Source organism: Henckelia pumila, chromosome 1 (assembly GCF_033568475.1).
Source record: "Henckelia pumila isolate YLH828 chromosome 1, ASM3356847v2, whole genome shotgun sequence".
Taxonomy (NCBI): domain Eukaryota; kingdom Viridiplantae; phylum Streptophyta; class Magnoliopsida; order Lamiales; family Gesneriaceae; genus Henckelia; species Henckelia pumila.
In genome coordinates this window covers 132,595,672-132,607,667 of record NC_133120.1, presented here as the reverse complement: position 1 = coordinate 132,607,667, position 11,996 = coordinate 132,595,672, and the positions used below count along the sequence as shown (strand labels likewise).

At 37.7% G+C, this 11,996-nt stretch overlaps 1 protein-coding gene across 1 annotated transcript; it reads right to left on the bottom strand.

The window, feature by feature from the left end:
* Window positions 1-3,093: 3,093 nt before the first annotated feature.
* On the bottom strand, window positions 3,094-5,053 carry LOC140874024 (uncharacterized). The gene is made up of 7 exons (XM_073277306.1): window positions 4,950-5,053; window positions 4,353-4,844; window positions 4,281-4,293; window positions 4,032-4,191; window positions 3,883-3,980; window positions 3,741-3,837; window positions 3,094-3,422 (listed from the first exon to the last, which is right to left on the bottom strand). Exons 1-7 carry the CDS (start codon window positions 5,051-5,053, stop codon window positions 3,094-3,096), a joined length of 1,293 nt encoding a protein of 430 aa, XP_073133407.1.
* Window positions 5,054-11,996: the final 6,943 nt, after the last annotated feature.

Here is an 11,996-nt window from a genome sequence, read left to right as displayed (position 1 = left end):
TGTGAATTTTGAATTTGCAGTCTGGTTTAACGGATCAAATTCGTTAATTCTCTTCGTAGAAATTTCTGATAGATTTTCTAGTGCAATCTATCAGAGGGATTAAACTTCTGTTCGTGGACCTGATTGAAGAATTGTTCGTCCATCAGTTCCTGGGATATACAACAAGAGCAGAGTAATCTGTTGGTGTCCATAATCTCGTTTTGAGATTCAAGGTAAAAATTTAAATTGTTATTTAATTTTTATACGCACAATTTAATCGTAAATTTTTGATACCCATGATATGGAATCGTTCCATATAAAAAATTTTAAACTTCCGCTGCACCGGGTATCAATTCTGATTGATCTGATCACTGTTTTCCAACAAGAAGTACCTGGCATTAACTCTATGCCGAACTCGACTTCACCTACTGAAGTAAATCCTGAAATCTCATCTGGAAACACATCTGGAAATAAATTTAAAACTGGTATATTCTCAATACCAACACTTCCAGCGGATGTGGTAGCGCTAAGTCGTATCACGCCCAAATTACCCAACTCAAATCAGATAACAAAATATACAGTAGTGTGAGTAAGGATCGTTCCCACGAGAAAAGTGAAATTTAAATAGTGTTCTTAAAATACTGAAAATAATAAAAGGGGTTTGTTGGATTTTATTAACTACTAAAAATTTAAAAGCAATTTAAATTAAATCTATCAACTATCATGCAAGATTGAAAATTATACTGACGAAATCAATGAGAAACAAGTCTTGGTATCGGTTGACTATACCCTTGAAATTATTTATTCGATCATCGATTCCCTAAAAATAATTAATTCACATTGAATATTCATCATTGGAAATTTAATTCCTGTTGCACCTTAATTTTAGTTAACTAGACACCAGCGTTTTAAGTTAACCCTTACCCCATAAATTAACCCAATACCAGTGATTAGATTTAAATCCACGACAGCTTTCAAATGAGTAAAACTGATGAATCTAGACAACACAAATACCAGCGACTGTATTTAATCTATTCAAGAGTTGTTCCTACGATTTAACAAATTCAACATCAGAAAAAATTTAACGCAGTTGCTTCGCAAATTAGTTGATTCAAACAATTACGGATTTGAATTCTAATTTAGCTTTTATTTGTATAATGAAATTCTAGGGTGATCAATCCAAAAATCTCATAAACAAGCATAACAATCGATTCCAAACAACTCTCGATACTCGAATAAAATCAAACAATAAAAATCAAAATCTCCCAAATAAATAAATTCAAGGGTTTGTCTTCCTCAACCAAGTATTAAAATTTAGCCACAAATATTCATGAATTTTCTAGAAAAATTCATGAAATAAAATTAAATCTAAGAAAAGAGAGAAAAACCTTGCCGCCAATGTGTTTCTCCTGATTAATGTTGTCCAGAATATATTCAAAATGATTCCCAAGACTCTAAAATTCGAGATATATATTTTAATTAATGCTAGAGTCCTTAAAAATAAAAATTCCTAAACTACATATTTTTTTCCCGAACAGCCCGTCTTGCTCAATCGGTTGAAGTCTGCGGATCGAGCGAGCATATTTTTCCAATCCTACTGTTTTCACAATTCTTGGCACCGCTCGATCGGTTAAAGTATACCGATCGAGCGGCATAATTTCTGCTTGAAAAACTCTGCGCACCACAGGACCTGCGCAAACAATATGCATTAAGCGCAAACGCGCAGCTTCCAAATTCTCAGGCGCAAAATATATGTGCAAACGCGCACCCTTCACTCATCACAGCAGCGTACGTAGATATCCCTTTCATCAAGCTCAAACGCGCAGCTCAACCAATCCCTCAACAGCGCATCATGTTGTGCAAAAAACATGTGCAAATGCGCTTGTCAATTCTTATCTTCACTACTTGTTGTGCAAACGCGCATGATTCCTTCTTATTTGTTTTGCAAACAATATTCAAGCCTTCATTCTTCTTCCTTGCTCATTTCCTTCCCTAAATCAAACAAAAAATATTCATTAGTAACTATACAATGAATTTAATCAATGCAAACTCTTCTAATCACACCAATTAACACACATAAATATAGGAAAATATCGTCACATCAAACTCCCCCATACTTAATCCTTGCTCATCCTCGAGCAACACAAAACTAAAAATAAAGCTCAAACTCATAATCCATAACAAAAATAACCCTGATCTTCACATTTGTGCCTCAGGAATAAACTCAATGCATGATCAAGAAAGGCGCTAAAATGCTAACAACGGAACAAGTTTAATATCCAGACATTTCAACTCGAGATATAGCCCCGGACGTGTGTGTGTGTGTGGTCATTAGCCAGTGTCATGCACACTTCACAGATCCATTCAATGTAAATCCCCACAACAGCTCAAGTTGCACACCAACAAATTAAATTAAACCATTGAGAAATTTTATAGTCTTTTCACTTGTCCGAGTAATTGCACCCGGTTATCCTCAACTCCGTACATTCTCCTCCATATTTAGCTCTTGGAATTTATAGGACTATAATTTCAATCCTAATACCAATGCCTCCCCTCACCTTACTAACTCCATTCTTTACTCTTTTTCTTTTTCTTTGTTTTCGATTAAGCTCAAAAGGGAGGATGATAGGCTAGCGACATAAGACTATCACAAGGCTCACACGACCTTCACTATGTCATATACAATTCACAAGCCATGACTCATGCGTGCTTAAAACTATTCAACAACCATATTAAAGTCTAATTTGCATTGGATATCAAAGTGTTCCAAAGTTAGAAAATCATATATTTTCAAAAAAATGCATGTCATCAATTAGAATTCATCATGGGCTAGTGATTTTCAACAGTCAAATTCATCACAAACTATGAGCTCTAAAAAAAATTATTTTTTTTTTCAAAAATCGGCTAAATTCTCTCAATGACTGGCTACGTCTCTCCCCCATACTTAAAATCTTACATTGTCCCCAATGTAAGAAAAAATGCAAAAAAAAAATAAATAAATATGCAAAACAAAAATAAATAAATACTAAGAATGAAAAGAAATACTCCTCTTGGGTTGCCTCCCAAGCAGCGCCTCTGTTTACAGTCGTCGGCCCGACTGCAAGCTTCAGTTGTTCATGGTGGTTCATATCTAGTTTTTCTAACCACCTTCACCCAATTGCGCAGTTTTTCAGTATTTTTTGGTCTTTGCTTCTTCTGCTTCGATTTCCTGGGTATCTGCAGATCAGAATGAAAACTTTCAGCAGTAAAATTCTCAATAGGTCTTGCAATAACCTTCTTAACTTTATCCTCATTCACAGCCTTCTTTTGTTCTTGCGACAAGTGATTAATGACATCAAGATTACTAACAACACTTTCACAATCAGGAATTTGCAGGGTATCAAAAATATGAAACTTAACAACCTCCCTATCAAACTCCATAGTGAGAGTGCCATTGTTAACATCTATAATGGACTTTGAAGTTTTAAGAAATGGCCTTCCTAACTAAATAGGACTATTCAAATCATTGTTTTTCATGTCAAGAACATAGAAATCAGCAGGAAAGACCAAATTGTCAACTTGCATAAGAACATCTTCTAACAGACCTCTAGTATAAATAGTAGATCTATCAGACATCTGGATAACAATTTCAGTTTTATTTAAAGGTCCTAAGTTTAAGGAAGCATAAACAGAGTATGGCATGACATTAATCGATGCTCCTAAATCTAACATGGCCGTATCAAGCTGAAATTCTCCTATTTTACAAGGAATAGAAAACAGACCTGGGTCCTTGCATTTTGTGGGTACATTTCTTTGAATTACGGCAGAGACCTGTTCTCCCAATTCAACTTTCTGACATCCCTTTAGTTTTTGTTTTCTCTTCACAGTACACAACTCTTTTAAAAATTTAGCATAATGAGGTACTTGCTTAATAGCATCTAACAAGGGAATATTGACATCACATCTACGAAAAACTTCATACAACCCCTTAATTCCTTCATCCTTCCTAGACTCTTTCAATGCTAAGGAAAAAGGGGCTACAGGTTTATACTCAGAAAAAGGAGAAAACTTACCTTTTGGTGCATCCATTTGAACTGTTTTGTCCTCTTCTACCTTGGATCCCTTCTCATCTTTGTTCTGTACTGGTTCTTTCACCACTTCTTCATTAACCTTCAACTCCTTTCCACTCCTCAAGGTGATTGCACTCACATTCTCCTTCGGATTCACCACTGTCTATGATGGTAAGCTATTCGAATTCAGTGCCTCCAACCTGTTGACTGTGGTTGCCAACTACCCCATTTGAGTATTCAACTGTTGGATACTTGCTCGAGTTTCCTGTTGAAAAATTATTGTATTAGTAGCAAGATCCTTAACAATGTTTTCTAGAAACTCACCAGGCGTTGGAACTTGAGGACGCTGTGTCTGTGGAGGATACGGTGGCATATAAGCTTGATGAGTGGTTGGTGTAATAGAGGGTTTCCGTATCTGAGATTGGGATGATCCTTCCAATCTGGATTGTATGTGTGGAATAAGGATAATACTTCTGTTGTGGTGGTCCGAGAAATCCTCCTGCTGCATTGACTTGCTCAGCAGATACCTCTTGAAGAGTGGGACACATGTCAGTTGCATGTACCACTTTAGCACAAACTCCACATGCTCTTACAGTTTGTCCATTCCTTACAGCCATTTGATGCACAAAATTCGTCAGTTCAATCAATTTTTGTTCAAGGGAAGAAACATTTACCTCATTGCCCCGTTTGGTTGCTGGATCACTCCTGTTGGTGCCAAATTGCTGAGAATTGGCAGCCATATTCTCGATTAAATTCCTTGCTTGAACTGGAGTTTTATCCACAGAAACTTCTCCACTGGCCGCATCTAACATATTCCTGTCATGAGACAACAAACCTTCATAGCAGTATTGGATTAAAAGATTTTCACTTATCTGGTGCTGCGGACAGCTAGCACAAAGCATCTTGAACCGCTCTCAATACTCGTGAAGTGACTCTCCTGTATACTGTTTAATGCCATAGATCTTCTTTCTGATATTTTCTTCTCTTGAAGCTGGAAAGTACTTCTCTAAGAAGATCCTCTTCATCTCTGTCCAAATGGTAATGGATCCAGAAGGTAGGTAGTATAGTCAATCCTTAGCAGCATTCTTTAAAGAAAAAGGAAAGGCTCTCAATTGAATTTGCTCTTCTGTTACTCCATGGGGTTTCATGCTTGTGCACACCACATGGAATTCCATTAAGTTCTTGTGGGGATCCTCACCTGCAAGACCATGAAAAACAGGCAACAAATGTATTAGTCCAGATTTAAGCTCAAAAGTAGCATTATTTTCTAGAGTGGGAAAAGTAATGCATAAAGGCTGCTGGTTGGGATCAGGAGTGCTCAATTGTCTCAAACTCAGATTGGTGTTGTCAGCCATTGCTCTTGTCAGATCTTCAACCATGCGCTCGTCCTCTTCTAGTCTCTTATGAGCTTCTCTCCTTCGCCTATGCAAAGTTATTTCTATCTCCGGGTCGTATGGACATTCTTCTTCCGAAGATTCTCCTGTAAGCATTAACAAACCCAAGAATCACTGGGGAAAGAAATAAAATAAAATAATCCACCTGAAGCTCGGTACGTAGTCAACACATCGATTCCAAAAATGCAATCGAAATTCTCCATTGCTAATATTATGTGATTCACCATCAAAACATTCCCTTCAAACTCTAAAGGGAAACCCAACACTAGACGCTTAGCCGACGTGGACTGATCCGTCGGGGTAGAAACAACAACCACTGTGTTTAGTGACATGTATGGCAACTTATACCTCTAAACAAAACGTGCAGAAATGAAAGAATGAGATGCACCAGTATCAATGAGTGCAAATGCAGGTATATCAAATAACAGGAACGTACCCGCTATAACCTTCTCATTCTCATCCACTGTTTGATCATGCCTCAAGGCAAACACTTGGCTGGAAGCACGAGGTTTCAAATTAGAACCCCATGTTGACTGTCCCTGTGGTCTCTGCTACACTAAAGCCTGAGAACCAGAACCTGAGCCAGAACTAGCTCCCCCGGCCTGTGGACAATCCTTCTTCAAGTGGCCAATCTCTCCGCATCGGAAACATGCCTCGAAAACCTTCCGACACCTGTTAGCAGGATGACTCCCACCACAATGTTTGCAAGGGCCCTGATTCTTCTTGCCAAAGTGCATCACATCTCTGGATCCTGAGGAAGAAGAAGTATAACCAAACTTCTTAAAAGACTGAGCATGGGGAGCCAAAGAACTCGTGGGTCTATACGAGAAAAAAGATCTGTTACGGCGGATGTTGTCCTTTTCCTGGTGACATCGACTCACTAATCCCTCATAAGTCATGTCATCTCCCACAACAACTCAGTCATGGATCTCCGGATTAAGGCCCTGGAGGAACAGATTATACTTCGTCTCCGTGCTATCAGAAATATGAGAGCAATAGGGCAGCAACTCAAAGAACTTCAGCTGATATTCATCGATCGACATCGATCCTTGCCTCAAACTCAGCAACTCGCTCGCCTTCGCCTGTCGGAGAGCAGGAGGAAAATACAGCTTATGGAAAGCTGTGCGGAACTCTTCCCAGGTAGCAACTCTTTGAGCTGCAATAAAAGGTGCAGATGCAGAACTCCACCACTTCCGAGCTCGTCCTTCCACAAGGAAATCAAGAGTCTCCATCTTCTGTTCCTCAGTACATCGGAACTCCCGGAAAAAAACTTCCATACGTCGTAGCCAGTTCTCCGTATCCTCCGGTGCCTCTCCTCCGATCAAGGGTTTCGGACCCATCTGCATGAACCTATGCATACTTAAATGCCTACGATCATCATGGCGATGGCGAGGACGTCCCCGACGATGTTCTCGATCGCCCTGATCACCCCAACATCCACCTACGCTGTCGTGGCTACTCTCTTCACCATGACCCACCATATACATGATGATTAAAGGTTAAACCCAATTCCAACAATCTAGATCCCAAGACTACTATTCATGCTCTGATACCATAAATGTAGTGACCCACACCATGATCACCTATAATCAGAATCTTAAGCATGCATTTAACTTAAAACAAATAAATCAGAAAATAAACAGCGAAAACCTTAAACAACAATTAAATATTGTTTACAACCATATCAAAATAATCCAAAATGTATCAACCCGAATGCATCAAAAACAACGGCGTAGACAAATATCCCTGCTGGCCATCAGTCGCTTAAGCTCTCCTGGAACCACCCGCCTCATCCAATGCAGACCTACCCCATGGAATAGGGTGTCCAGACACAACAAGGTACGGGACGTGAGCATAAAAAAATCAATACGAGAGTATGAGTATATGGTATTATACGTGCATGTATGCAAATGAAATGGGTACCAAGACACTCAGGTCAAAAAACAAGCTCAAAGACCGGGCCCAGGGTATATCGCACGATGCGCTGTCGCCTTAGGAGGTGGCTCATATACCTAGTGGATAATGGTGACCTGATACTAGTACAAGTGATCAACCATCACGGTGACCTGACATAAGACTTACATATCCAACCATACACAAACTCGTAGGGTGAGCACCCTATTACAGGATACCTCTAAGGTAAAAGATCAATATTCTCATGTATGTAACATACAGTCATGATATGTTGTATATAAAGGCATATAAAACATACAATCACATAATCCATGCTAACACATAATACATGCATACTCAATCTGGATATTTCGAATAATACTTACGTACCTCATATACTAGGCAATGCTAAACCAGCTCTATGTCCAAGCCTATCGTCCGTACTACAATGCAAAGTACTCATGCATTAAAATCTTATTCTAAAATCCTTAAATAGACTATAGCATACTCCCTATTTATTATAAGGAGCCAAAGCTATACCTGCGTCCGTCGTCAGCCCTTTGATGACGACTGCCCCAGAACTTGGGCACTTCTCCGCAGCAACCCTGGAGCACCTCGCTAACTCCCGTACCAAGCCTAGGAAGGCTGGAAACACCCCAAAACCCCTAGAATACACTAAATACCGAGAGAGAAAGTTGGAAAAAGTATGATAAAATGAATTTTCAGAGGGCCTATTTATAGGCGGAGTTCAGACGATCTAATCCTTGCATGAGAGACACATCACTGCATGCATAGTTTGGACTCTTCGATCCCTACTTAGGACGCTCCAAAATTCTACGTGTCTGCATGGCCAAACTGGTTTTGGTCGGTACAATCTGTATGTAGCCTCCGATCCTTGGTCATGCCTCCGAAGTGGTTCGGATCCTCCGATCCTGGTTCGGACGCTCCGAACTCTCCTTGACCAAATTTTTGAAAATTGAATAATTAAATCCAAATTAAGCCCTTAATCCTTTCTTAACCATTTTTAATTAATTAATCTTGTATAAATAGAGCCGAGCTACTACACGGTGAATCTTGAATCTATGAGTGATTTTGAAGAAAGATTAAGTATCCTTGTGAATGAACTTACAGCTCTTGGAAAAGAGTACAACAATCATGAGATGGCTCTCAAAGTGATGAGAGCACTGCCAAAGGAGTGGGATGTTAAAATATTAGCTATGCGAGAAACCAAGGATATGAACAAAATAGAAGTGCATTACCTTTTTGCAGATCTGAAAACATATGAATTCGAACTGCCGATACACAGTACATAAGCAGTTTCCTCATAATCATCAATCAAAGAACTGGCTGTTGTCACTACTACTCATGCTACTACCAGCACCAGCATTGCTTAAACACCATCTGAAAAGACTGCTAAACAGATGGCAATGAAGCAAGGTCACTGTTCATCAAGAAGTTCTCCAGATTCATGAATATCAACCAACGTACATACCATAACAAAAATCACAAGAAAGAATCATCTACTGGAGATCTAGCATGCTTCAAATGTGGAGAAACTTGTCACTTCATTGCAGAATGTCCAAAACCAAAGAAGGACGAGTCCAAGAAGCAGAAGAAGTATCAAATAAATGACATGAAATCCAGGAGGAACAGAAAAGCCATGATAGCAGAACAAAGCAAAGCCAAATGGGTAGACTCTAGTTCTGAATCTTCAGATTCTGAATATCAATCAAGAGAAAGTGAAAATGACAAATTTCAATGTCTTATAGCTGATACTGAGTCAAAAACCTACAAAAAGGAGGATTTTACTTTGACTCTGAAGAATTTACACGTAGTGATTTAGTTGATGCATTGCATGACATGTTAAAAAAATACCACAGACTTTCTCTAACATTCGAGGAAGTTAAGACTGAAAACATAAGCATGAAAGAACATAATAATAAGCTCAACTGTGATCAGAAGAGCAACGGTGGAGTTCTAGAGGCAGAAATAAGTAAGTTAAGAACTGAGAATGAAAGAGTAAATGCAGAATATCGGACCTTTTTTTTGTGAAGAAAATAGAAAATTAAATCCTTTGATAAATGAATGGAACAAGTCTTCCATCTCTCTGGAAAAGATGCAAGAGTTACATAAGTCAACAATGGATAAAACTGGTCTTGGCTTCAGTAACAATGAGTTTTCTTCTTCTAATGTTGGTATTCAGTAACCAATGGACAAGTACAAAATGAAGTATATAAAATTTTTCAAGTACATTGTGATACAGGGAGAAAAGCCTGTGATTCAAGTTTAAAGAATTGTACCTCAGCTGAACAAAACATTTTGGAATTGGGTATGTTCAACCTGAGAGATATAGTCATTCAGTAGCTAGGCCCAGAAATGGACCAATCTCTGAGACACATACTTTTATAAAGGTTAAAAATTTTCAGCACTAGAACGGTAAACTTGTTCAAAAGAGGTACAAAATAGAAGACAAGAAGAAAAAGTCTGAATATCATAATATAGTGCATATGGTTAGGAATCATACTCATACACATCTTAATGCACACACTCAATTGGAAACCAGAACCACAAAGAATATTATAACCTTGCAAGTATGGATTCCAAAGAGACTAATCAGTATTGGACCCAAATAGACTAGGTACCAATTACTTACATTGTGATTTCATATAAAAGAGAAAGAAAATGCAGTCAAAGTCTACAACTGTCTGATATTGTAAAATGCAATGGACCTGAGATCACCTTTCGAGATAACTCTAAGGGTAAGACCGTGGTTAAGGGTAAGATTACACATGGTAATGTTACTATAAATAATGTTTTGCTCGTAGAAAATCTCTGCTATCACCTGATAAGTATTAGTAAACTCTGTGATAATGGCTATATAGTAGCATTTCAGAAACTTTCATGCAAAGTTAAAGATGGTAATGGCTCTATAGTTTTACAAGTACTTAGGAATGGTAACACGTATAAAGTAAATTGGAATGTTTATCAACTTCTTCAGCCTACTTGCTTGACAGCCTCACAAAATGAGAAACACTGGTTGTGGCATTCAAAAGCAAAGGCAACAGGAATATTTCACGATCCTTGGAGCTACTGCATATGGATATTTTTGGACCTATCTCTATAACAATCTTAGAGGGAATGAAGTACACACTAGTTGTTGATTATTATTCTCGTTTTACCTGGGTGATATTTCTTAGTGGCAAATACCAAACCAGCAGTCTCTTGATCAAACTTCAGAAAACAATTCAAAATGAAAAATCAATTTTAGTTTCTAGAATCAGAAGTGATCGAGGTACTGAGTTTACTAACAAAACTCTTGAAGCTTATTTGACTGAACAGGGTATACAACATGAATAATCCACCGCAAGGACACCTCAACAAAATAGTGTAGCTGAAAGAATAAATAGGACATTCAAAGAAGCAGCAAGGACAATTATTGCTGATGCAGATATATCTCAGCTCTTCTTGGAAGAAGCCATCAATAATGCATGTTATAATCAAAATCGAACCATGGTAAACAAGAATCTCGGAAAAATACCCAATGAAACGTGGAAAGGGAGTAAGCATAATGTTTCTTACTTTCATATTTTTGGGTGTAAATGTTTCATTCATAATAATTGTAAAAATAATCTATCTGCTTTTGACTCTAAGTCATATGTTGGCATATTTCTTGGTTACTCTATAGTAAGCAAAGCTTTTAGAATCTTTAACAATAAAACTCTAAATGTTGAAGAATATATACATGTGATATTTGATGAAACTGATACTGCTCTTGAAAATTCTAATGTTCGTATATTAAGTAACAAACTAGACATGATACATTTGGATTTGTATAGTGAGGATCAAGCAGTAGCAAGAGAGAAACATCTACAAAATCTAGAACTAGAAAAGTTAAGACAAGAGACAGTTGATGATAATATCTGTTAGCCAACAATCTCTATTATAGATATGTACTATAAATGAAACAAAAACCATCCTCCATCTCTAGTTCTTGGTGATCCCTCTGTACCTCTTCGAACCAGAAGGTAAATGATTAATGAATATATGCATGTTGCATTTGTCTCCCAAATAGAACCCAAAAATATTGATGAAACTCTATTGGATCATAATTGGATTGAATCTATGCAAGAAGAGCCCAACAGTTTGAGAGGAACAAATTTTGGAATCTTATACCTCGACCAAATCATCAAGCAATAATTGGTACAAAATGGGTTTTCAGAAACAAGATGAATGAGGAAGGTACTGTTGCAAGGAATAAATCAAGGCTTGTGGCTCAAGGTTTCAAACAAGAATTAATAGATTATGACGAGACATTTGCATCAGTAGCAAGACTTGAAGTTATAAAAGTTTTTATAGCCTTAATTTGCAGCCTTCAAGAACATCAAAGTTTTTCAGATGGACATTAAGAGTGCATTTCTGAATGGACTACTATATGAAGAAGTCTATGTTGAGCAACCTCCACATTTTGTGAGTCATTCTTTATCCAATCACATTTACAAATTGCAAAAGGATCTATATGGTCTTAAACAAGAACCCAGTGCATGGTAGGATACCTTATCCCAATTTTTACTCAATCATGATTTTGTTATTAGAACAGTAGATAAGACATTATTCATTTTTGTCACGAACCAGCGCACACTTTTAGTAAATATATGTTGATGATATTATCTTTGGGTCAACC

Excerpts from the sequence above, each read along its gene's own strand:
- LOC140874024 (XM_073277306.1), bottom strand. The coding sequence starts at position 5,053 with ATGAAGAGGATCTTCTTAGAGAAGTACTTTCCAGCTTCAAGAGAAGAA. Across the intron at positions 3,981-4,031 it reads TCAAATGGATGCACCAAAAG|CATTGAAAGAGTCTAGGAAG; the intron begins GTAAGTTTTCTC and ends CTTTTTCCTTAG. Across the intron at positions 3,838-3,882 it reads TGTTAGATGCTATTAAGCAA|AGAAAACAAAAACTAAAGGG; the intron begins GTACCTCATTAT and ends TGTACTGTGAAG.